The sequence below is a fragment of the Chiloscyllium plagiosum genome, chromosome 11 (assembly GCF_004010195.1).
Source record: "Chiloscyllium plagiosum isolate BGI_BamShark_2017 chromosome 11, ASM401019v2, whole genome shotgun sequence".
NCBI classification, from domain to species: domain Eukaryota; kingdom Metazoa; phylum Chordata; class Chondrichthyes; order Orectolobiformes; family Hemiscylliidae; genus Chiloscyllium; species Chiloscyllium plagiosum.
Window position 1 is genome coordinate 18,841,804 of NC_057720.1, and position 27,384 is coordinate 18,869,187.

Genomic DNA, 27,384 nt, shown 5'->3' on the forward strand with positions numbered 1-27,384 from the left:
TAGACATAAATAAATTCAATGACCACTGTTTATTTGGGAAGAGAATTACAGACTAATGACTATTTGAGAGAAAAAAGAATTCTTCTCATCTTTGTCTCAAGAACAAGTAGTTTATTCCTAAATGTGCCTCCCAGTTCTAATCTCTCCTACAAGGAGAAATATCCTTTCAGAACCCATCTTGACAAGTCTACTCAAGACATTTATGTTTCAATAACTTAACTTCTCATTCTACTGAACTTCCAATGGATATAGACCCAACCTGTTCAACTTTACTTCATAAGATGTCCACTTCATCCCAGGAATGAGTTAAGTGAACTTTCTCTGAACTGCTTCTAACACAGTTATATTCTGTTTAAATAAAGAGACCCAGAATTGTATGCAGTAAGATTATTGGTCATCCGATACAGTATGTACTTATTTGTCCCCATCCCCACAATAAACCTGGACTCTGAGAAAGAATCAGAAGTGGTGTCAGCATTTTAGAAATTTCCATTTTAAATGTTAAGAATCATTCAAGGATAGGCTTCTTAAGTCAAATCCTCTACTCAGTTGGCAAAATAATGCCTGGATAACTGCTTAGTATTTTCAATGAAGTGATTGTAATCTACTTTAGAAATGGTTCTCAATGCCAGCAAAACCAAGGAACTCATTATTGACTTTCGGCAGGATGTTACTCATGCCCCCCTACACATTAACAGCACAGAAGTGGAACGAGTGGAAAGTGGTCGTCAAGCTCCTGGGAGTGGTCATCCACAACAAGCTTTCTTGGACTCTTCATGTGGACGCACTGTTTACAAAGGCCCAAGAACATCTCTTCTTCCTCAGGCAGCTGAGGAAATTTGGCATAACAGTGCCAACTTTTATTGGTGCACCATCGAGCGCATTCTGTCTGGATGTATCACTACCTGGTATGGCAACTGCACCACTCAAGATCTGAGACAGTTACAGAGAGTGGTGAACTCAGCCCGGATGATCACAAAGGCCAACCTCCCATCTACAGAATCCATCTACTAGGCCCGCTGTCAAGGAAAGGCCGCCAGCATTCTCAAAGATCCATCCCACCCTGGCAATGTTTTTCTACAACCTCTACCATTGGGGAGAAGGTACAGAAGCCTGAACACAAGCACCAGCCGGTTTCGAAACAGTTTCTACCCTACTGTTGTTAAAATAGTGAATGGACTCACAAACTCTTAACATATACTGGTGTTTTTGATTTTGCTGCTGCTTACCTATCATTTACTTATCTATGCTACTTAACTCTGTGATCTGGCTGTATTGCTCGCATTTTCACTGTGCCTCGGTACATATGACAATAAATTCAATTCAATTCAATGAATCTAACATTAAGATATATAATGGCACAAAATGAGAAATACTAAGTTTAGTTTGAGTTTCTAAAGAAGAGTCTTTGGACATAAAACGTTAACTCTGTTTCTCTCTTAATAGTTGTTGTCAAGGTCAGAAATCACACAACGTGAAGCAGGTTACAGTCCAAAAGCTCCAAAAGCTTGTGATTTCAATTAAACCTGTTGTGCATGATAACTTGATGTCGTGTGACTTCTGATCATTTCCATCCCAGTCCAACACTGGCACTTCCACATCACGGTTACCATCTACTTCACAGATGCTGTTAGTCCTGCTCAGTTTCTCTGACTTTCTTTGTTTTTGATACAAACTTTATTAGTTTCCAAAAGGCCTCTCTTGGCCTCACACTGGAAACACTGGGCTGAGAGTAGGAATTCTAAAGACAAAGCTCTTTCCAGTATTTCTGGAGATTATTCCACTGAAGTTACGAGAAAATGTCAACTTCTTGGTGTTTAGATAATTACAAATGTATGGGTGATAACGAAGCTGTACTAGTTCATGAGCTTCTAAGTTAGAATTAAAGACCCCAATGTTCATGTTGTTGTGGTGGCTTCATAGAGTTTAGAGATGTACACATAGAAATAGACCTTTCAGTTATGACCACCCACATCTTATACTCAATGCACTGATCAATAAAGGCAAGCATACCAAATGCCTTCTTACCACTCTGTCTACCTGAGATTCCACTTTCAAGGAACTAAGAACCTGCACCCCAAAGTCTCTTTAATAATTTTAGTCTGAAAGAAAGTGGAGGTCAAATATAAGACACATTGAAAATTTTTATTTTAATAAGACATTTCTTGGAAAACATATGGTTCCAGATAATTAATGATGGCTGATTCCTTGAATTCACCTCTGGCAAAATAGCTCAGTGTTTTTATGATTGGGTGTTCTGCTTGAATGTTGTTTTGCACAATTAGAGATTTTCTGGTTAGTTGGGGGAAGCCTGCTAAGGAGCAGGCTGCTCAGCTCATGCCTTTGTTGTGAAAAGTGTATGAAACCTGATTGTTCCCTTGAAGAGCAATTGGAACACTTCTCAATACATCTGCCAGGATCTCAGAGATAGCTGTCCATATGCCAAAGCACCAGACCAATGACTGTATGAGAATATCAAACTTTATGCATTTTTTTCCTTCAATGACTGACTAAGACTTACTGGCTAAAAGATTTTTTTCCTCTAAAGCATATCTCTAACAAGAGAAATCCATTTTTTACCCTTTACCTGAAGGGTGTGCCTTTGCTTTTGGGTTATATTGTGATTGTAAGCATTCATACTTGCATTTTACAACCTACATTTTGTAACCAATTCTGTATCTTTATGGAATAAGTTTTTGTTTCATAATAAATCAATAATTTTATGTATTGTAAGGAAACCTGATGCATGGGTCTTTTATAATTCTAAGTCTAGGGCCATATCAGGAACTAGGTAAAGCAATTAAATTGATGTTATAACCCATGGGGTAGCAGGACTAGAGCAAGACAGTGCACTGCTATAGTTTGGTCACAACAACATATCAATTATGCTTCTTTCTTCAGGAAAGGAGGCCAGTAAGAGGGAACGAAAGGTCGGATTAGAAACATGCGAGTTCTTCATAAACAAAGAAGGATACTCCAAGAATACTCAGGTAACCAACAGCTTCCTAACACTTACTGTCTCGATTCACAACAGTGATTTGGATGGTGAAACTAGGAGCAACTCAAACTATTAACACAGACATCATGTTGTTGTCTTGCAGAGTCACATTTAAACGTAAGTTGAATAAACCTTGATAAGATTACAAGACAGTTAACTCCCCATAATGATTACTTTAATTTTTAGTAAACTACATGTAATCCATTTACAGCAGTGCAACAAATTATAGGGTGACGTCATCAGAGCTTTTGCTTATTCAGTTATTCCTCAGAAAAGTGCTGCAAACTTCATGGGACAATTAAATTTGTCATTTTCCTGTAATTTCCACTGATGACACAGCAGCTGATATAGACAACACATAAGAAAGTTCAACAACAACTATGTATGATGCTCTTAAGAAGTATAAAACATCTCTCGCATTTCATAGGGACATTAAATAGCAAATGTGACACCAAATGCGAAGACAGATGGTCAAATGCATGGCCAATGAGTTGGGTTTTAAGAAGTGCCTTCAGGAGTGAAACAAGGTCAAGCAATAGAGAGGGAGTTCCACAGTTTCAGGCCAGAGCAGCTGAGTACACACTAACAATGTGTCAGTGATTAAGTCAGGGGCTTAGTTGAGCAGGGTTGTGGGGCTGGAGAGGTTTACAGAAATAAGAAGGGGAAAGATTCTGGAGAGTTTTGCATTCCCCTCAAAAGTCCTGAGATGATTCAGAATTGCAGAGAACAGGAGGCCTAGACTTGCCCTGTATCTTCAAATTTAAAGTTTCAAGTTAAGAGGGGTTTGACCCCCATTTGACACATCCATGTCGATGATCATTGTTTAGCTCCAAAATAAGATAATTATGTCATTGAGTATCATCTTGCAGTCTCAATTTGAGTTTGTTCAAACTATTGAGAAAGTGGTAGATGAGTTCATGTTTCTATAGAGTTTTCCATTTCCTCCTTTTCTCCAACTCAGAAATGAAAATACTTCCTCTGTTCTGTGATTGCAACACAGTTAGTGGTGTAGACTTCCTAAAAGCTATGATTATTGGATTTCTGTGATGGGATGTAATGGGGTGTGCACTTATGTGAGATAAGCTTAATTAGGGCAGAATGTTTGACATTAGATGGCTATAAAAATCTTTGACAGCTTCCTCCATTATTCTGGATTCAGACTTTAATGTTTTATGAGAGAAAGTGAGGGCTGCAGATGCTGGAGACCAGAGCTGAAAATGTGTTGCTGGAAAAGCGCAGCAGGTCAGGCAGCATCCAAGGAACAGGAGAATCGACATTTCGGGCATAAGCCCTTCTTCAGGAATGTTTTATGTTTTATGTATTGTAAGGAAACCTGATGCATGGGTCTTTTATAATTCTAAGCAGATTTAACAAACAAAGGGTTAAAATTTGGGCCACACTGGGCACATTTACTAGATCCTGTGCTGTTTGCTGCTAACATATTGGGTAAGAGGTCACCTTTACCCCAACACAAAGCAGGCCCTGGATTATTTACTTTTGCAAAGAAAGAATCTGTTTTGATGTTGCAGGCTTTCCCTGAGACATCTAGTGACCCCACAGATGCCCTATTCTTCACTCATCTAGGCTGACTGACTCCATCATAAATGGAGTACAGAAATATGAAGTGAATTTGTGGCTGGAAAGGTGGTGCAGGAAGGAGATCTTTAGAGTCCTACAATACTGGGGCTGCCTCTGGGGAAGATGGCAATTGTAGAAACCAGACCTGAGCAGACCTAGGGCTGAGTTCCTTGCAGAAAGTGTTGCTATTGCTATTGAGGACAGTTTAAAACTAAATCAGCAGAAGTACAGGAACAAGGAGAAATATCAGAGAATAATACCAGAGTGCAACAAATGCTGGGAGAAGCAGATAGCACCAGAATGTAGAATTATAAGCTAATCAGTGGAGTCAAACTAAGGGAGAAAATAATGAAATATATAATGGGATTGCACTGAATGTATGTGAATGTACAGTGTATAGTTAATAAGATTGGAAAGCAACAAGTACAGATTGCCCTGTGGGATTATGATGATATTGTGATAATGTAGACTTGGTTTAAGGATTGGCAAAACTGAGTGTTCAGTGTTAATGGGTGCAAGTTGATCAGAAAGATAGAGAAGCAACAAATGGAGGAGTGGTGGCGTTTTTGGTTAATGAGAGCAGCACAGTGCTGGAGAAAGAGACTGTTCCAGTGATTTCAGGGACAGAATCGATTTGGCTAAAGCTAAGGAACAAATTACATTCCTTTGTTTAATTGAATTATTATCAACTCGTGGGAAGAATAACGAGGATCAGATCTGCAAAGAAATTACAGGGAGGTGCAGTAATCAAAGAATAGTTAAAAGAGAGACTTTTAATTACTTGAATATAGATAGGGACAGGGATAGTATTAAGGGCAGAATGATATAAACGTTTTCAGATTGTGTTCAGGAGAATTTCTTAGAGCAATTGTGTGGCTGGTTCAACAAGAAAGAACACTTCTAGACCTGGTTCTTTGGAATGGACTGGTCAGGTGACAGCAGGAGAGCCTTTAAGGGACAGTGATTATTGTATCATAAGGTTTAGGATGATGGGAAAGAACAAATGAAAATCCAGAGTAAGAATAATTACCTGGGGGAGAGCCAACTTCAAAAGTCAAGGACATAACTGAGGTGAAGAAACTTGAACCAAAAGTTAATGGGGAAACAGTAGCTGAGCACTGCGCTACCTTCAAAGAAAGGATGCTTGGGTACTCATGGTATATTCCCTCGAATGGGAAAGTTAGGATAAACAAATCCAGAGCACCTTGGATGATAAAGAAAATTTAAAAATTTCAGTTAAAGAAGAAACAGCATGCTAATGGTAGATGTGAGGTAATAAATACAATTGAGAAGCAAACTACATCGACAAGGCTCAGACAGCCGGTGGAAAAGCAAATAAAAGAAAAAAGGGGTTAAAATATGGGAAGTTACGATGAACTTACATCACCTACTTGTTAGACTGTAGCTGGACTATTGTGTACAATTCTGCGCACCACGTGTGAGGGAGACTGTGACTGCCTCGGAGAGAGTGCAGGAGAGGTTCATGAGAATAGTTCCAGGGATGAGACCCTGCAGATAGATCGGAGAGGTGGCTGGAAAGGAGAAGGCTAAGATGACCTCTGATCAAAGATTTTTTAAATCATGAGTGATCTGGACAGTGTAGTTAGGAAGAAATTGTTCCCACTTTTAAAAGGACCAAGAATCAGAGGGTAGGCACAAACACAATGGACTGATTGGCCTCCTTATGCTTCTTAACAATTCTGTGATTTTGGAATCTGGCCTGAGACCCAATATCTGGTGGCTTCAGACCTCACCACAGTATATATATCCAGCTCCTGTCTACCAAATGAAATGCCAATGACGGGATAAAAACACTCCTCTCCCCAGCGTGGCAGAGTCCAAATGATGTCATGTACATACAATTTGCAAGTCATGGGGAGAATAATGTACAACTGCAACAGTGGTAACACGTGCTAAAAGCTTTTTCTCATTTATCAGCTCAGTGTGCTGATGGATGAATGTATGGGTGAAAGATAGAAACCTGAGTCTTGCTTTCTTTTATAGATAGAGTTACTGCCAGAAAACGGTGAGACACCACTGTTCACCCAGTTCTTTTCGGACTGGAAGGTTAAAGACCAAAGCGAAGGGCTTGGGAAAGTGTACACTATTGGCTCTCATGCAAAGATCAAATCCGTTCCCTTTGATGTCACGAAACTTCACAGCTCACCTGCCATGGCTGCACAGTACAACATGGTGGACGACGGATCCGGCAAAGTCCAGGTAACAAGTCCACAGCAGCCACTGTAGATATTTTTATAAATGGAGCCAAGGGACCGGGGTTCAGTAACGTGTATAAAAATATATTCAATGTTTCTCTGCAGATTTGGCGGATTGAAGAGTTCACGAAACAGCCTGTTGACCCTTCGTCCTATGGTCAGTTCTATGGTGAAGACTGTTACATTATTCTGTACACTTACAAATCAGATGGAAGCACCAAGCACATCATTTACACTTGGTAAGCCTCTTCACCCACATATGAAATGCAATACCACTAGTCAAACTAAGAAAGTTGAAATGGGGGATTGAAAACAAAGCAAGGGTTTTTAACTTCCTTTTACCTTTTTAAGGCAAGGCCTGAAAGCAACAAATGATGAGCTGGGAGCGTCAGCGTACCTCACATTTCAACTTGATAAAGAGATGCACGACCTGCCTGTTCAGGTATGTGTTAATTATCGCTAAAGGGACTTCTCCGCTGGTGGCCTGGGAGATAGAGTTGCAAACAGCAGGACAATGGTAAGGACAGTTAATCCAGAGACCCTAGTAATGTCCTGGGGATCAATTTCGAATTCCACCATGACAGATAGTGAAATTTGTATTTAAAAAACATCTGGAATTAAGAGTCCAATGATAAACATGAATCAATTTTCGATTGTTGGTAAAACCCAGCTGATTCACTAGTGTCCTTTAGGGAAGGAAGCTGCTGTTCTCATCTTGTCTGGTTTACATGCGACTCCAGACGCACTGCAATCTCTTTAATGCTTGCCTTTATTGGTCAGTGCATTCAGTATAAGAGTTGGGAGGTTATGTTGCGGCTGTGCAGGACATGATTTAGGCCACTGTTGGAATACTGCGACCAATTCTGGTCTCCCTTGTATAGGAAGGAAGTTGTGAAACTTGAAAGGGTTCAGTAAAGATTTACCAGGGTTCGAGAGTTTGATCTATAGAGATACTGAATAGACTGGGACTATTTTCCTGAGAGTGTCGGAGGCTGAGGGGTGACCTTACAGAGATTTATGAAATCATGACGGACATGGAGAGGGTAAATAGACAAGGTCTTTTCCCTAGGGTGGGGAGTCCAAAATTAGAGGGCATAAGTTTAAGATGAGAGTGGAAAGATATAAAAGGGACCTAAGGAGCAACGTTTTCATGCAGAGGGTGGTGCATGTATGGAATGAGCTGCCAGAGGAAGTGGTGGAGGCTGGTACAGTTACAACATTTAAAAGGCATCTGGATGGGTATATGAATAGGAAGGATTTAGAGAAATGTGGGCCAAGTGCTGGCAAATGGGACTAGATTAATTTAGGATATCTGGTCAGCGTGGACGAGTTGAACTTAAGGGTCTGTTTCCATGCTGTATATCTCTATGATTCTATGAGTCTATGCAATTTACTCTTAAAACTGCCGAGTGGGCAAGTAGAAATGGGCAATAATAAATAAGTAGCCAGTGACACCCTCATCCCATGAATGAAGGAAACAAATGAAGCAAACAATAAAACTTTGCAAATAACTGGGGCTGCCTTGACCAGCATCTGCAGTCTTCCTGCCTTGAACATGTACCTTCCAATGGAACCCCAGTTTGTACCATCACCAGTCATTTCCAACCGTTGCTTTTTTTTTTACCCCTTCTGCAAGTGAATTGCAAGATATGGGGATCACAGTGTCACTTGCAGGCACAGAGACTTGAGACTGCTTTATTGGGTCCACTTAATGCAGCATGGCCAATTCTCCAGCCGCTATCACCAAAAGATAGAAGCAGATGCTTCAGAACTTACTGGCAGGCAACGAGCCTACTCCTGTCCCCGTTTTCTATGTTTCTTTGCTTCTGTGTTCCCGAGGGCCCTCTCCTGGGCCGTCTCTGGGTCAATGTCCTGGAATCCACCACCCCGCTTCACCATCGTCTGATATTATAATGTTCAGTCTTTTGTGGAAGGATCATTCCTTCTCAAATGTGCACTTGCTCCTCCCTTATGTTCCCATAACAGTATCGGACAGGAATATCCTCAGACCTGCTGCTGTACCACTGCACATAGAGTCATAGAGATGTACAATATGGAAACACACCCTTCGGTCCAACTCATCCATGCTGACCAGATATCCTATATAAATCTAGTCCCATTTGCCAGCATTTGGCCCATATCCCTTCAAACCCTTCCTATTCATATACTCATCCAAATGCCTCTTAAATGTTGCAATTGTATCAACCTCCACCACTTCTCTGGCAGCTCATTCCATACATGCACCACCCTCTGCATGAAAGGGTTGCCCCTTAGGTCCCTTTTAAATCTTCCCCCTTCACCCTAAACCTATGCCCTCTAGTTCTAGACTCTCCCACTCCAGGGAAAATACCCTTTCTATCCCCCGCATGATTTTATAAACCTCTATAAGGTCACCCCTCAGCCTCCGACGAACCAGGGAAAACAGCCCCAGCCTATTCAGTCTCTCCTTGTAGCACAAATCCTCCAACCCTGGCAACGTCCTTGTAAATCCTTTCTGAACCCTTTCAAGTTTCACAAGCATCTCATAAAGTTACAGTGGTGGAGCGGGATCAGCCACTGAGAACATTCCTAATCTAAGACTCATTGTTCAAATTGCCCCGCTAATTTTATTTCACCCAAAACTTTAGAACTTCTGACTTCCCCCTTGCCTTCAGCTGATTATCATTTAGCTTTTATAACCCAAGGCAGGCCTCATTACTTCCTCATCAGCCTCAACTTCTCTTCTTTTCTACCTTTCTGGTCACTGTGGCTCTGAATGAAGTGTGCCTTTGTGGAAAGGAGTCTGTTGTTTGCTTTCTAGATACGGGTGACACAAGGTCAGGAGCCTCCTCACCTGATGAGCCTGTTCAAGGATAAGCCAATCATCGTATACCTTGGAGGGACCTCCAGGAAGGGTGGTCAGAGTGCTCCTGCACCAATTCGACTTTTCCATATTAGGAAAAACATAACAGGAGCAATGAGAGCCGTTGAGGTAAGTCAAACCATTTAACCTCCATAATTTGCCTAAACTCTGACTCGAACATTTACCCCAGCAATGGAAAATGCTTGGTTAATGTTTCTTTTGGTTGATGAGAATATGAAAGGTTAGCCGTATCTCTTAATAGATGCTTTTGGTTTACACCAGCTCCGAGTAATTAAACAAATGTAGAAATGGAAGGAAGGAGACTGAGGAAGCTGACTCTGTTTTTAATTGGAATAAAACCTCCCACTAGGAGGTTTATATAATTTGTTGCTGCTGAGTTCTTCAAGAAGGCTAGAATACAAGAACAGAGATGTATAAGCTGTGTTGGAATATTGTGAGCAATCTTGGGCTCTGTATCGAAAGAAGTAAGTAATGGCATTGAAATGGGTCCAGAGAAGGTTTGCAGGAATCCGCCCTGGATGAAAAGTTTGTCACAAGAGGAGCAGTTGAGGACTCTGAATTTGCACTGAGAGTTTAGAAGAATGGGGAGGGTCTGATTGAAGCTTAGAGAATGCTAAGAGGCCTCAGAAGGAGTGGCTGAGGAGTAGATGTTTCCACCAGGAGCAGAGACTAGGAGCAGATGGCACAGCCTCAGAGTGAAGGGGCGATCCTTTAGAACTGAGAATTTCTTCAGTCAGGGTAGTTAATCTGTGGAACCCATTACCACAGAGGACTGTGGAGGCTAAATCATTGAGTTTATTTAAGACCGAGGTGGTTAGGGTCTGGATTGGTAAGAGGATCAAGGGCTATGGGAGAAGGCAAGGGAATGGAGTTGAGAAACATTTCAGCCTTGGTCAAATGGCTGAGCAGACTCAATGGGCAGAGTGGTCTGAAGGGCTTATGCCTGAAATGTCGATTCTTCTGCTCCTCGGATGCTGCCTGACCTGCTGTGCTTTTCCAGCGCCACACTCTCAACGCTGAACTCCAGCATCTGCAGTCCTCACTTTCTCAGTTTTGTTCTAAGTCTTACGATCTGTATTAGTTCCACTCTCATTGATCAGTGCAGGGTCCGTGTACACATAATGAAACATTCAAATAGAAGCAGGTTCAACAATACAAAGTCAGGCATGTGTAGCTCATGCTTACCACTTTAAAGAGAAAGATAAACTCTAAAAGCACAGAATGATAGGTGTATGATGTGATGGGCCAAAGGCCTGTTCCTGTGCTGTACTGTTCCATGTTCTATGATAGGCACACAGAGTCTGATGATATTCCCACCTTCCAGTGCATCATTGCCTGTGCAGCCTTTTTGAAAATACTACGCAGTTTTCCATTTAGTCCCATTTGCCCAGCCTTTCCCTGAAATCCCAGCCTCTCTGCTCTGCTGTAAAGGAGGCCAATAGCCATACTTGCTGCCTGGCGAGTGTCTATACTGGTGTCCACATTGCCATTCCCAGCAGCAGAGATGGGTCTGGATCAGGGCGGCTCAGGAAGGACAGTGAGACATCAGGCATGTTCCTGACTGTGGTGGGAAAGCCATTCAGGCCTTCCCTACAGTACAACAGCCACATCTCACTTTGAAATGCTGCAGTGAGATTGCTAGTGGTGCAGGGCTGTATTCAGGTGACCCCCTTGTTGGGCCTGGGATCACAGTGAGGACAAAATGGAGTGGAGTAACTCTTCCCACCCGCTGCTATGTGTCAGGCTTCAGGGTAGCACGGTGGCTCAGTGGTTAGCACTGCTGCCTCACAGTGCCAGGGACCCAAGTTTGATTCCAGCCTCGGGCGACAGTCTGTGTGGGTTTCCTCTGAGTGCTCTGGTTTCCTCCCACAGTCCGAAGATGTGCAGGTTAAGTGAATTGACTGTGCTAAAGTGCCCATAGTGTTCAGGGATGTGTAGGTTAGGTGCATTAGTCAGGGGTAGATATAAGGTAGAGGGAATAGGTGTGGCTGGATTACTCTTCGGAGGATTGGCGTGAACTCGTTGGGCCGGAGGGTCTGTTTCCACACTGTACAGATTCTAAGATTCAGTCCCAAGTGAACAATTCTATCTTTTTAAGAACTCCAATGCATCTAAATGAATTTTGAATGAATGATCACAATGACTCAGTTTCTCAGGCATCAGAATAGCTGGTGGTAGCTCATGGTATCTTTGTGTGGTTTACAGGTGGTTGCTGAAGCAAGGTCCCTGAACAGCAATGACACATTTGTGCTGAAAGAAGCACAAAAGACCTACATTTGGAAAGGCGTGGGTGCAAGTGACGCTGAATTAAAGACTGCAAAGTACGTGGTCAGCGTACTGGGAGGAAGTGCAATAGAGATTAAAGAGGGAAGTGAACCAGGTACAGTTTTCACTTCTTCTTTTCAATTCAATAAAGAGCTCAGGAGAGACTTCTTCGTCCAGAGCATGCTCAAACTGTGAAAATGACAACCGCATTGAATAGCTGAGATGTCTTTCTGGAGAATAAATGCATGAGAGAGAGAAAGGAATAAAAAGATATGTTAACAATGGGAAAGATATGTTAATCGGGGCAAGAAGGTGCTTCTGTGGAGCAGAATCATCAGTGTAAGGGCTGAATGGCCTGATCTGTAGAAACTTAGAGCTAAACAAATCAGAAAGAGGCCATTTGGTGCAACATGCCTATGGTGGTGTTTTTTCACTAAAACTTAATCCCCCTCTCCTTGCTCATTTCCCATTACTCCCCCCACTCTACCCCCACACCCCCCCTGTATTTTTTATCCTTTGTATTTATAACACAGAACCTTTAATGTCATAAAAAAAAGGAGTGACAGGATACAGGAACTGGTCACATAGGATTGGTATGACAGAGACTGTGGAGGACAAACACCAGCAAGGACTGAATGGGCCAAATGGCCTGTTTCAATGCTATAATTGTATGCAACTTGGCTACCATGCCAGTATTTGACTCTGTACTGTAATTGGTCACCTCTGAAGCACCATGCCACAGCGCAGCTCATGATAATACTCATAATCCCTTGTAAATAATTTCATGGCATCAGATGCAAGAACTTCTGTGCAGTGGGCCTTCCAAAACTTCCATCGTATTATTTTCTGGGATTCCCAAGGAAACAGTGTGACTAGCCACTAAATGCCCTGTCACTGGGTAATGCTGGGAAATTGCTGTCAAAAGACTACCTCAATGCTACAACTCAGTCTCTGCTTCCTCCAAAATACAGAAAGCTTCTGGAAGGCACTCGGCGGAAAGCAGCCATACCAGAGTTCCAAAAGCCTCAAAGAAGAAATGCCTCAACACCCAATTCGTTTATTTGGTTGTTCAAACAAAACAGGAACATTTATTGTGAGTTAATACACTTTGAATCCTGGAACATTTGAATTGCTACCTGTAGAGGTTGATTTCATTTCTCAAATGTGATTGCTGTGTTTGTTGAACAAAGATCATATTTATTTCTCCTTACATAGATGGAGGAAGTTCCAGGTGACTTCACACAGGCTGATTTAGCAGTTGATGATGTGATGATGTTAGATGCCTGGAATAAGGTAGGTTGTGGTCCATTTTACTTGCTGCGCATGAACTATCAGTATTGATATAACACTACATGGTCACTGAAAGGACTCCGTAGAGGCTGGTATGCCATCATCAAGTCACTCTTTATTTACACCTGCACAGTGCTTGACACGGGTCTGGCTTCCTCAGAGCCAGCTCTCAGAGTGAACCGAACCTCTGACATTTTTGTTTACTTTTTAATTATTTTATTAAACAATACAATTTACAAACAATTAACATTAACAGCTGTATACAGAGAAACAGCAACTTACAAGGGAGAGGAGTGGCAAAGCCAGGGCCCAAATCCGACTGTTCAACCAGTTTTCAGGGAAGTGAAGACAAACCTCAAATCCTGACAGCGCTGAGGACGGCCCACCCACCTTCCGGCTCTCAGTCTGCACCTACGTACTATCCAGCTCTCACCCACACTGACGTGCCATCTGGCCTATGGACTGTCCTGACACACCTTCCAACCACCTCCAGGACAGCCCATCCCAATTCCTCTTCTCGGGACAACTGCACTCAGACTGACCTACCCACCTTCCAGGTCTTGGGAGAGCCTACCAACCTTCAGGTTCACAGGATGGCCTACCCATCCTCCAGCTCTCAGGGTAACAGCTTTCAGGTCGACCTATGATCCTCCCAGCTCACAGTAAGGCCTGCCAGACCCAGGGACACACAAGACAGTGCAGGTGATAAACCTAACAAGCAACAAACAGAGTCCCTTCTGATACAGAGTCCATTACAATAAACAGTTCTCTTCAAAATGTGGAGTCCATTCCCAGGAACAGAGTCCACTCCAGTATACAAAGTGCATATTCAGAAATAGAGTCCACTCCAATCTGCAGAGTCCATTGCCAAAAACAGAGTCCATAATCGAGGGCAGAGTCCACTCCTGAAGGCAGCAAATGCTCACCCTGCAGCACACACACAGCTGTTTAGTCTCCATAGAGAACCAGATCCATTCTCAGGAACTCATTACATTGTAAAGGTGCAGTTAACTCACAGGGGGTTGGTCCACACCCGAAGGCAGAGTCCACTCCTGAACTCCAAGACGCAGCAAGAGCTCACCTCCCAGCACACACACAGGTATTCAGTCTTTACAGAGGCCTAGTCCACCAACAAAGAGTCAGGCCTACCCACAGGAACTGCTCATCTGGAAAGGTGTATTTTCTCACAAGGGCCTCAGTCCAAACACTAAAAAAAGTGAAAACACATGGAAAAAACAAAGAATACCAGAGTACAAACATAGAACATAGAACATAGAAGAATACAGCGCAGTACAGGCCCAAAAAGAAAGAAAACCAGAGTACAAGGGCTAAGCCCTGCCACAAAATCAACATTGTCCTTTTCTCAAAGTAAAAAAGAAAAGAATAACACACAGGCTGTAACCAGCCAGTGCACAGTTCCCTAATGAGAACTGAGGTACACCTGTAACACGTTGACTGTGTAGATCAGGTCATTTAAAACTCAGTCCTCAATATAAAAGGAATACCAGTTAACAAACTGGCTATATAATTCAGTCAGTTCAGGAATCAGCTTTCCCCCAAAAAGAAGCAGAAATCAATAGCAACAGTAACACACTGACTGTGGTCCAGCCAGCATTGAGTCAGTGCCCTAAACTGAGGAGATTCCATATTTCCTGTTATATCTGTCAGCCTGGGCTCCCTGATTGGATCAGACTAACAGCACCAATCAGGGAACTCATGTTCTATGAGGCCCATCTGACTGACCTGACTGCAATAACTGCAGTCACCTTAACTAGTACATGAAGTGGAGGTGCCAGTATTGGACTGTGGTGGACAAGGTCAGGAGTCACATGAAACCAAGTTATATTCCAACAGGTTTATGAGAACACAGGCTGTCAGAGCACTGCTCCTTCGTCGGGTGAAATCCCTTCAGCAGCACTGCAAAAGTTTGTATTTTCAAATAAACCTGTTGGACTATGACCTGGTGTTGTGTGACCGCTGACCTTGTCAGCCAGTATAGGCATTGAACCTGTGCATTATTATTGTTGCATATCACAAAACAGCCAACACACTAAGCTAACTGACATAGTGTAGGACTGACATTCTCAGCCTTGCCCTTCATCTGAGTTGTGCTGAACCTCACATTAAACTCACCATCAGACATCTTTCTCTAATGAAAGAGCAGCCCATGATCCCCTGGGACCATTTCATTTTCAGCACTAAAGAAGGTCCTAGCTTCGATTCCTGATCTTTGCTTGAGGCCAGCACTGGTCCTTTAGTAAAAGGTTTCCCAGCCTTTTTCCTCCTGATTGCCCGCAAGTGACAATCACTCAGAAATATGTGCCTGCGCCATTTGGCTTTACAACCAGAATTACACGTAGTTTTTCTCCTGACTTCACTTCAAATACCTCTGGGCACCTGCAGCTCACTCCTGAACAGAGCAACAGGCCACAACGTCCTGATCCCTCCCACACCCACCCATCCCTGGTGTCGGTTAAGGTAATTCAGGTCGGAATAGGGGAGCTGATTCAGGGCTCTGCAGCTAACCTGAATTATGATTAGGCCGAGAGATATTTTTAAGGTCACTGTCAGTCCGTTACATCTGGCTGGTGTGCTATATCTCTCCTGCATTGGGACAACAGCATATTTAGGCCCAGTGGCAAAAAGAGGTTGGAAATTTGGATGGATGCTGGGAAATGCATTGAAATTAGCTTAGCATTTCAATGATGTGGTGCTGTTAAGGTTAAGAATTAATCAGTTCCCTTTCCTTTATGTTTTATAGATCTTCATTTGGTTTGGCAGTTCAGCATCTGAGCTGGAGAAGACAGAGTCAGTTAAATATGGTGAGTAACTAGAGCAGGTTTGGAAAGTGCTGTCAGAAGAAATTTGGTGCAATTCAGCATTGCACTTTGTATGTGGTACACACTGCTGTCACAAAGGAGGAAATTAATGTTTAAATACGACCTGGTAAAGGGCAGTGCAGAAAGTGCAAATCACCAGCACCCATGTTCTAGACGATGTCCAGGCTGTCACTGGGGCAGAGCGCAACTTCATCCCAAAACACTTGGGCAAATTCAATCATGGGAATGCTGTCAGTTGAATGGACAGAGGCTCTGGGAGCACCTCTTCTGATCACTGGCTGCTTCTCTCTTGTACTTGCTGCTGGTAGGTTCAATTGTGAGAGGAGGGAGTAGAGAGGCTGCAAGAGGATATAGCAGTGAGAGGGAAGCTGCAGGGTGAGACTGCAAGCAAACAGTTACCGTGCAGACAGTGAACAATTTTAAACATATGAACACCAAACTGCTCAGTAAACCGGGAAACAGTTAAACTGGACATCACTAAGACAATTCAATCATTCTGGGGGTGGCACGGTGGCTCAGTGGTGAGCACTGCAGCCTCACAGCGCCAGGGACCCAGGTTCGATTCCAGCCTTGGGCAACTGTCTGCGTGGAGTTTGCACATTCTCCCCATGTCTGTGGGGATTTCCTCCAGGTCCTCTGATTTCCTCCCACAATCCAAAAAATATCCAGATCAGGTGGATTGCCCATAGTGTTCGGTGCATTAGTCAGACGAAAATGGGTTTGGGTGAGATACTCTTTGGAGGGTCGGTGTGGACTTGTTGGGCCAAAGGGCCTGTTTCCACACTGTAGGCAATCTAATCTCAAATAAATTTGGAATCCCTTACTTAAGACTGCATATGTTCAAGAGTTTGGTGGATGTCATTAGAATCCCTCCGGCCCACCAAGTCCACACCAACCCTCCGAAGAGTATCCCACCCAGACCCATTTCCCTACATTTACCCCTGACTCATGCACCTAACCTATACATCCCTGAACACTATGAGCAATTTAGCATGGCCCATTCACCTAACCTGTACATCTTTGGACTGTGGGAGGAAACCAGACCATCTGGAGGAAAGCCCCACAGAACGTGCAAACACCACACAGATGGTCACCCGAGGTTAGAATCAGACTTGGGTCCCTGGTGCTGTAAGGCAGCAGTGCTCACCACTGAGCCACCTGTGCCACCCCAAATAGTATTCTGTCAATTGTTAAACTTAAATCTAAAATGTAACGAAAGTGGTAGCAACTGCCTTATTAAAATCTTCCAGCTTCATGAATATGCTATGGACTGCAATGGCTGTGATCTCATCAATCTGTGGAAGGTATACTTAGGTCATGGCTTTTCATGTCATTTATTTTTAGGGGAAAGCTTTTTTATGCCTTATACCTATCTAATTTTTTTAATATAATTCATTCATGGGATAAGGACATCGCTGACTAGGTCAGTGTTTACTGCCCATCCTCAATTGCCCTTTGGTGAGTCAACCACATTGCTGTGGATCTGGAATCACGTCCAGACCCAGATGTGAGGGTGAGTGAAGTGAAGGGACAGTGGGGAAAAGGAGCCCAGAAACAGGAGAAGCACTGCCCAGGTAAAGATAGCAGATTGCTTCCCTAAAGGGCATTAGGCATTTGGTATGCTTGCCTTTATTGGACAGCACATTGAGCAGAGGGGTTGGGAGGTCATGTTGCAGCTGTACAGGACATTGGTTAGACCTCGTTTGGAATACAGTGTACAATTCTGGTCTCCCTCCTATTCGGAAGGATGTTGTAGAATTTGAAAGGGTTCTGAGAAGTTTTACGAGAATGTTGCCAGGTTTGGAGGGTTTGAGCTATAAGGAGAGGCTGAATAGGCTGGGGCTGTTTTCCCTGGAGAATTGAAAGCTGAGAAGTGACCTTATAGAGGTTTGTAAAATCATGAGGGGGATGGATAGGATAAATAGCCAGGGATCTTTCTCCAGGATAGGGGAGTCCAAAGCTAGAAGGCATAGGCTTAGGGTGAGAGGGGAAAGATTTAAGAGGGATCTAAGGGACAACTTATTCATGCAGAGGGTGGTGCATGTGTGGAATGAACTGCCAAAGAAAGTGGTGGCGGCTAGTACAATTACAACATTTAACAGGCATCTGGTGTAAATGAATTTGAAGGGTTTGGAGGCATAAGGATCAAATGCTGGCAAATTGCACTAGATTCATCTAGGATACCTGGTTGGCAGAGACGAGTTAGACCAAAGGGTCGATTTTTGTGCTGTACATCTGTAAGACTCTAGCGAGCCAGATGCATTTTTCTCCCTCTGACATAATTAGATCATTTTCATGGTCACCATTGGAATCTTATTTCCAGATTTTTATTGAATTCAAATTCCACCATTTAGAATCCGAGTCACCAGAGCATTACCTGGGTCTTTGGATGAACAGTCCAATGATAATATCAACTAGGCCGTCACCTCCCCATGTGAATTTTATGGGGTCTAAGATACTTTGTGTTCTGCCTTTAAGTTTAATGGAGATCTGTTAATCATCAAGTACATTGATTATTTCTTTACATTCTGTTTCTGTTGAGTCAAAATACCCAAATGTCAACACAAGTACAGAAGTTGTTATTATGTGACTTGCTTACTCGATAAATGAGTTAGTGAGAATGAGAAAGTAATTCTCAAAAAAATCAAAAAGGAATCCTTGAGAAAATCTCCAGAATAGCCCTTGAGGAAAAAGTATATTTTGACCCCTGCTCCAAATTGTGAAGGATGGGAGGGCAGTGAAGGGGCAGTGGGAAAAAGACACAGAAACAGGAAAAGCACTCGCCCATGTGCTTAACGTGGTGGATGGGAGGAGAATTGAGCACGTTATTTTCTCCTAGATAATGTCAAGCTTCATGTGTGTTATTGCAGCTCCACTTATCCAGGCAAATGGAGAGTATTAACAACAGCATCTATTAATTGCAAATGTTTCAAAGAACAATGGTGGGTTGGTTCCAGGATCTGGAACTTGAATTTGCAAGAAGTTCACTAAACTAATTTTTCTTCACAATGGAGATTAATTAAAATCAAATTCATGGCTTCATATGCTGGGAGGAATAGCTAATATTGATATAAATAATTTATTCTTCTAAGACCCTAAATGAAGAATATTAGTATAAAATAAACAAACCTCAGGCAAGACCAAAAAGATTTATTTTTGTCATAGATGCAGTTATGGAAGAGTCTCCCATATAATGCTGTTAGCAATGTGTTGGCTACTGCCTTTCAATAAGAAACCTATCTATTCAGGAATGGTCACAGATGTGATGTCTGAGAATCTGGGAGCTATTTCTTTATAAATGGACACCACTGTTAACCCTGAACTGATTGGCCCTCATGATCTGTTGTAGATGCAGTGGTGGCCTTATTACCTTCAGCACGGTATTCATACTTGATAAAGTGATACTTATGTTAGCTCCTGTAACATAAGAGTTGGAAGTGAGTCATTAGTACTGAAAGATTCAAAAGACGTTTATTACCGCTACAAGCACTGCTGTGTCTGAGCTAGTTCAAACTGTCACATGATTTCTTCAGCAAGTAATGCAAGTAATTCCGGTAAGATGGAGACTAAGAACTTTATCCAACCATGTCACATGATCTATGGTACAGTGATGATATCCTGATTATGTCCTGTAAAGGTATAATGCATGCCATCTGTAAGACATAGCACAACAACAGCAATCTGTTTCTTTGTCAAATATGGAATGGCTTTTGGTGGAACACTTCCAAAACCAACTTTACATTTGAGCGCAAGAATCAATTATCTGTTGCCAACAGAGAAAGCAAAATACACATGAAAGTCAGTCTAAAGAATTTGCAAATGAAGAAACACTCTTTCATGCTGATTTTACAGTATTTCTGACAGATCCTGAACCCCAATTCAATTTGGTAATTAAAAATGTCTTAAACCTTGAATAGGAAATCACTTAGAATTGAAGTTGAATGTGGAAAACTAAGTTTGTGTTCCAAACTGTGTTATTTTTCAAACTAATATATCTATATATTTTTTATCTACCAGCAAAAGAATACTTGGAATCTGATCCATCTAAAAGAGATTCAGGAACACCCATTACCATCGTCAAACAAGGACAGGAACCTCCAACATTCACAGGCTGGTTCTTAGCTTGGGATACCAAAATGTGGGAAATGAGTGCTCTGGAAAAGTATTTGGCCAATCTCAAAGCGTAGTGCTGAGATGGGACTACATTGACCCACTTTTTTTTATTTGCATGCCCAAGCTGTAAAGCATTGAAGAGTTGGATGTTTTAGTGCCAGTAGAAATTCAGCAACTTTTTTTTTTACCATTTAAGGACATGTGAGTGAATATATCTTTTCTATAGGATGCTTTGATATATCATGAATTGTATTGGGAATAGGAATGAATTCAGTGTTGCCTCTGCCACTGGTTCAGACAAATTGAGAACCAGACATACGTTGAAAAATCAGCTACTGGCCCAAAAGCTTATTTGTGGTCTTTCCCTTCAAATCAATGCCATAATTCTGGCTTTGCCTTAGATTAGGTGGAGTATGGGTTAAACCAGGCAGAAATCATGTGTTCAAATTCTACATTCATTTTAGACTCCAAGTTAACATCAAACACAATGACACTCTGAGCATTGATCATCTCTTCTTGATTATGATAATAATGGAACTAGATCTGAATCAAGTTGCAAATGGGAGACACTATCAGAAGAGAACCTGTTTGATTGTGTCAGATGCTTGGGAAAAGCATGTGCAGAGAACGTTTGCAACTTCAGTAAGGACGACAAACTGTTAATGCTCCCCTGGTGCTTAAGGTCAGTTGTAGTGCTGAAGGTGACTTGAATTGAAGACAATCAAGGGTACGACTGTTGGCACGTTAAATTTGGAAGCTTTGGGAAGCATGGTGGGTGCTAGAACATTAGAAAATATGCCACACTTAGTTCCATTCGCATCAACAAATGGCACTTCAAACTGTACCTCAACATCTTAAGGAGGATTCTGAACCTTTGTGGCCTTAAATGTATTGAAACTGAATTTCTGCCACTCACTCTGAGGCTGTGCATGAGCATGCTTACCATTATTAAATTCTTTGAGCGATAAGGCTGGTTACTCTTCTCCACCATAGTCATGTTAATGCCTCTGGCTTTTCAGTTTTGCTGCATTTCCAGTTTTTTTTTGCAGACTGCAGGGGAATTTTAGGTGTGAAAATAGCAAGGCTTCTGCTAAATTGCTTGGCTCAAAGAAAAGAATGGTATATAAGTGTATCCAGATCCATTGTTTATTCCTATGTTGGTATCTTAATAAAAACTTGGCATTTACTGAACTATTTCATTTATAAGACCTTTATTGAAACAGACAAACTGATTTTTTATTAAAAGAATTACATTTACGATCAAAAGGTAAACTTTACTGTAAGTAATCAATGTTAACAACGTTACCTTGCATAGTTGCAAGCACACACATCACTTTCCGCACAAATATGTGACCATGCGCCGTCTCATAGTCTGTATTGTGTAGTGTCTGTCACTTCACACTCAATAATTTTGGTCCTGAGTCACATTTACCAATAGCTGTAATCCATCTGAAGCCCCAGCTGTTGTTGCCCCCCAACAAAACACATTACGAACCCTGTGTCTTTCAAATTTTCGAATGGTGTTGCGTGAAACTAGTAGTTAGTCAAAGAAAGCTAAATATCGGGTAAATATTAATCTACTCTCTGAAATGATTAGCACGTTCATTGACACAGAGATTCAAGGAAATATTCCAGCCAATTATTCACAGGATGGCTCCCCAGGACATCACCGCAGAAGTAACTCAGGGCAGTGTCCTTGACCCTCATTCTCAATGACCTTGTTTCCGTCAAATGGTCAGAAGTCGAGATGTTCACTGATCATTAAACACGGGCTGATAAGTGGCAAATAACTTGTCCCACTCAAGCGCCAAGTGATGACCAACTTGCACAAGAGGCGGTGGCGTGGTGGTTCAGTGGTTAGCACTGCTGCCTCACAATGCCCCGTGACCGGGGTTTGATTCCAGTCATCAGGCGGAGTTTGCACATTCTCACCCAGTTTCCTCTGGGTGCTCTGGTTTTTTTCCCACAATCCAAAGATGTGCAGGTCAGGTGAATTGGCCAGGCTAAATTGCGCATAGTGTTCAAGGATGTGGAGGTTAGCTGCATCAGTCAGGGGTAAATATAGGGTAGGGGCAATGGGTCTGGGTGGGTTACTCTTCGGAGGGTCTGTGTGGATTTGTTGGGCCAAAGGCCCTGTTTCCACACTGTAGGGATTCAATTCTATTAAAGAGAGAACCTAACCATCTTCTCTTGATACTCATTAGATTATAATTTCTAAATCCCCCACTATCAACTTCCTGAGGGCTTACTGTTGACCGGGAATTGTAAATGAACCAGCCATATAAGTACAGTGGCCACAAGAGCGTGTTGGAGTTCAGACAATTTACAGTGACCTTCTGTCTCCCCAACACCCAACCACCACTCTACACGGCATGGGTCAGAAGTGGGATGGAATGCTTTCCATTTGCCTGCGCGGGGAAAGCTCAAATGACACTTCAGAAACAGAACACCATCCAGAACAAAACAGCCCACTAGATTGACACCACATCAATCAACCTCAACATTCACTGTCTTCACCATGTGCTCACTATGAAAGCAGTGTGTACATCCATCAGCTGCTAGTCTTTCTCCAAGCCATACACTGCCATGACTTGGAAATATATTGCCATTCCTTCGCTATCACTGGGTCAAAATCTTGTGGATCAAGAAGGCAGCTCACCACCACCTTCTTAAGGACAACTTGGGATGTGTAATAAACGCTGGCTTGAACAGTGATGCCCAAAACTGTCACAGAGTCACAGAGATGTACAGTGTGGAAACAGACTCTTCGGTTCAAGTCATCCATTCAGACCAGATATCCTGAATTAATCCAATCCCATTTGCCAGCACTTGACCCATATCCCTCTCAACCCATCCTATAAATTTACTCATCCAGATGCCTTTTAAATGTTGTAGTTATACCAGCTTTAGCCACTTCCTCTGGCAGCTCATTCCATACACACATCACCCTTTGTGTGAAAAAGTTGCCCTTTAGGTCCCTTTTAAATCTTTCCCCTCTCACCCCAAACCTATGCTCTCCACTTCTGAACTCCCCCACACCAGGGAAAAGACTTTGGTCTATTTACCCCATCCATGCTCCTCATGATTTTATAGACCGCTATAAGATCACCCCTCAGCCTCTGATGCTCCAGGGAAAATAGCCCCAACCTGTTCAGCCTCTCCCTATAGTTCAAATCCTCCAAGGAGAAAGTGAGGACTGCAGATGCTGGGATCTAAGTCAAGAGTGTCGTGCAGGAAAAGCACAGCAGGTCAGGCAGCATCTCAGGAGCAGGAGAATCAATGTTTCAGGCATAAGCCTTTCATCAGGAGTGTAAGTATATAAGTCCTGCCCTGATTTGCCTTTTCAAAATGCAGCACTTCACATTAATCTAAATTAAACTCTATCTGCTACTCCTCTGCCCATTGGCCCATCTGATCAAGATCCCATTGTACTCTGCGGTAACCTTCTTTGCTGTCCACTACACCTCCAATTTTGATGTCGTAGAGACATCAAGATGTACAGCACAGAAACCAACCCTTTGGTCCAACTCGTCCATGCTGACAAGGTATCCTAAATTAATCTAAATCCATTTACCATCATTTGGCCCAGATCCCTCCAACCCCTTCCTATTCACGTGCCCATCCAGATGACTTTTAAATGTCATCTGCAAATTTACTAACTATACCTTCTATGTTCATATCTGAATCATTTACATAAATAACAAAAAGCAGTGGACCCAGCACCGTTCCTTGTAGCATACCACTGATCACAGGCCTCCAGTCTGAAAAACAACCTTCCAACACTACCCTCTGTCTTCTACCTTCGAGCCAGTTCTGTATTCAAATGGTTAGTTCTTCCATCTAATGAATTTTTTTTAGAAACAGGAGGCAGTAATGACTTACAAACACAAACGGATTTCTTTCTTCCACACTGATCATTTATGAACATTAATTGATCTACTTAATTACAAGTTCATTATTTTCTGAAAAACCAAGTCATTTTAACTACATAAAAATAATTGGGCAATACATGGTGGACTAAAAGGGAAGATCAAACATTGAGCCATCAGGCAATTGTGAAACAGCACAATTCCATTTTTCTGACAATGAGCGTAATAGGATCCCAAGAATAATCACAATTTTGAAGATAGCAGGTGACCTTCAATGCAGAGACATGTGAGATGATGCAATTTGGTCAGAAGAACATTGAAAAACAATATGAAATAGTGATATAGAGTTCTAAAGGGGTACAGGAGCAGAGGGAATTGGGTGCATCTGTGCACAGATCATTAAAAGGGACAGGACAAGTGGAGAGAGCAGTAAGTAAAGCATACAGTGTTCTCAACTTTATCAATAGGGGGATAGTATGCAAGACCAAGGAGGTGATGTCGAACTTGCACAAGACACTTGGTAGACCTCAGCTGTATACAGTTGTGTTTGCCACATTATAGGAAATACATGAATGCATTGAAGAGAGCGCAGAAGTGCTTTACAAGAATGACTCCAGGGAAGAGGAAAATTAATTCTGAGGATAGACTGAGGAAGTTGGAATTGTTCTCCTTGGAGAGATGAAGGCTGAGAAAAGATTTGTTAGAGGTTTTCAAAATCATAATTGGGCTGGATAGAGTGGATAGGGAGGAACTGTTCCTGGTCGCACAAAGATTAAGATCAAGAGGTCATAGATTTAATGCAAACTGCAGAAGATGCAGGGGTGAAATGAGCATAAATCTTTTCACTCTGATAGTGAGGGTGTGGAATGAACTGCCTAGAAATGTGTGGAGGCAGGTTCATTTGGGGCAGTCAAGAGTGCATTAGATGATTATTTGAATCGAAATATTGTGCAAAGGCATAGGGAAAGCAGGAGAAAGTGAGGACTGCAGATGCTGGAGATCAAAGTCAAAAAATGTGATGCTGGAAAAGCACGGCCGGTCAGGCAGCATCTAAGCAGTAGGGCAGTCGACGTTTCGAGTTGGAAGGACAATGGGCAAGTAGGACAGTTCAAGAGGACACTGCCAAATTGGAGGGTTGGATCTGCGATGAGGTGGGTGCAGAGGAGATGAGGAAACTGGTGAAATCGACATTGATTCCATGTGGTTGGAGGGCCCCAAGGCTGAAGATGACGTGTTCTTCCTCCAATTGTCAGGTAGCTAGGATTTGGCAATGGAGGAGGCCCAGGACTTACATGTCCTTGGTGGAGTGGGAGAGGGATTGTAAGTGATCGGCCACAGGGCGGTGGGTTTTTTTAAGTGTGTGTCTCCCAGAGATATTTTCTGAAACGTTCCACAAATTGGTGTCCTGTCTTCCCAATGTAGAGCAGATCACATCAAGAGCAACAGACACAGTAGCTGAGGTGTTTGGAGGTGCAGGAAAATCTCTGCCGGATGTGAAAGGATTCTTTGTGGCCTTGGATGGAGGTGAGGGGAAGGTGTGGGCACAGGTTTTACACCTCTTGGGGTGGCAATTGAAGGTGTCAGGAGGTGGAGGGTGGGTAGGGCAGGATCATAAGACACAGAATTTATGCTTTAATTGTTTTAATTGCATGACACTGTGATCTTTTACTGTAAGTTCTGTGTCTTATGATCCTGCCCCACTAGTTAAGGAGCTCTGCTCTGAAAGATAGTGCTTCCAAATAAACTTGTTGGATTATAACCTGGTGTTGTGCTCTATTCCTGATGAAGGGCTTTTGCCCGAAAGGTCAATTTTCCTGCTTCTTGGATACTGCCTGACCTGCTGTGCTTTTCCAGCACCACTCTAATCCAGACTTGGGTTTCCAGCATCTGCAGTCCTCGTTCTTATCTATCTGATTTTTAACTTTGTCCACTCCAGTCCAACACCGGCACCTCCACATCAGGACTGATATATTAAGAGACACTAGATCAGTTAAGACAAGGGCTTACAAAAATGTGGGGTATCTCATACAAAACCTATAAAACTTCAACAGGAATAGATAGGGTAAGCACAGGCAGGATGTTTGGGGAGTCCAGAAACGGGGGTCACAATTTAAAGATATGGGGCAGGCCATTTAGAACTAGGAGTGGTAAGCCTGTGGAATTCTCTGCCACAGAAAGCAGTTGAATTCAAAACATTGAATGTTTTCAGGAAAGAGATAGATATAGTTGTCATGGATATAGGGGTTGTCCGTTTCTAGTTGCCCTTGAGAAGGTAAGCTACCTTCTGGAACTGTTGCAGTCCATGTTGATGTAGATACACCCACAATTCCATTGGGAAGGGAGGTCCACGATTATGACCCAGCTACACTGAAGGATAGACTTCCAAGTCAGAATGGTGAGTGGCTTGGAGGTTGACTTGTAGGCAGTGGTGTTCCCATGTATCTGCAGCCCTTGTCCTTCTAGATGTTGCTCCCAATCCATCCAACAGTGGAATGATTTTTTGTTGTCTACTTTGTTTGGATGCTTCACAGTTTTAAGTACCGCAATCAAATCTCCTTCTAATCTTCTCCAAGGAAAACAATTACATGAAATTTCTCATTCCTGGAACCACTCTTGTGAATCTTTTCTGTATTTTCTCTCATGTCTTCCCTAAAGTGCAACACCTAAAACTGAATACAATAGTCAAGTTGAGACTGATCCAGATTACGGGCTTATTAATCAAACATTCATTCCATCTCATTAATCTACATTGCAAGAACTGAACTGAATTAGCCATATAAATATAATGGCGACGAGAGTAGACCAGAGGTTAGAAATGTTGTAGCGAGTAATTCACCTCGCCTCTTGGCTTCCCAAAGTCTGTCCATCATCTACAAGGCACAAGTCAGGAGTATGATGGAATATTCCCCACTTGCCTGGATGGAGAGTAGCTCCAATAACATTCAAGAAGCTTGACACCATCCAAGACACTGCAGGCCACTTGATTGGCAACACATCCACAAACATCCACTCCCTCGATCACCAACCATACATGCACACATTCATGCTGGGTTTGAATCCCACCCACTCCAACCTCTCACCTTCGGAACGCGCAGCCCTCCACTCCCTCCGTTGCAACCCCAACCTCACTATCAAACCAGCAGACAAGGGAGGCGCGGTAGTAGTTTGGCGCACCGACCTCTACACCGCTGAGGCCAAACGCCAGCTCGCAGATACCTCCTCCTACTGCCCCCTTGACCATGACCCCACCCCCCACCACCAAACCATCATCTCCCAGACCGTCCATAACCTCATCACCTCGGGGGATCTCCCATCCACCGCCTCCAACCTCATAGTCCCACAACCCCGCACC

The 27,384-nt window shown here is 42.7% G+C and overlaps 1 protein-coding gene across 1 annotated transcript in view; it reads left to right on the plus strand.

The window, feature by feature from the left end:
- The window catches only part of LOC122554183 (adseverin-like), a 44,320-nt gene extending 22,966 nt beyond the window's left edge, over window positions 1–21,354 (plus strand). The window contains exons 8-17 of the mRNA XM_043698821.1: window positions 2,902–2,990; window positions 6,581–6,796; window positions 6,898–7,031; window positions 7,144–7,234; window positions 9,593–9,763; window positions 11,861–12,035; window positions 12,892–13,013; window positions 13,136–13,213; window positions 15,972–16,032; window positions 20,068–21,354. Coding sequence (XP_043554756.1) covers window positions 2,902–2,990; window positions 6,581–6,796; window positions 6,898–7,031; window positions 7,144–7,234; window positions 9,593–9,763; window positions 11,861–12,035; window positions 12,892–13,013; window positions 13,136–13,213; window positions 15,972–16,032; window positions 20,068–20,237 — 1,307 coding nt within the window. The 3' untranslated portion in view covers window positions 20,238–21,354. The remainder of the gene's footprint in view (window positions 1–2,901; window positions 2,991–6,580; window positions 6,797–6,897; window positions 7,032–7,143; window positions 7,235–9,592; window positions 9,764–11,860; window positions 12,036–12,891; window positions 13,014–13,135; window positions 13,214–15,971; window positions 16,033–20,067) is intronic.
- The last annotated feature ends 6,030 nt before the right edge of the window (window positions 21,355–27,384 follow it).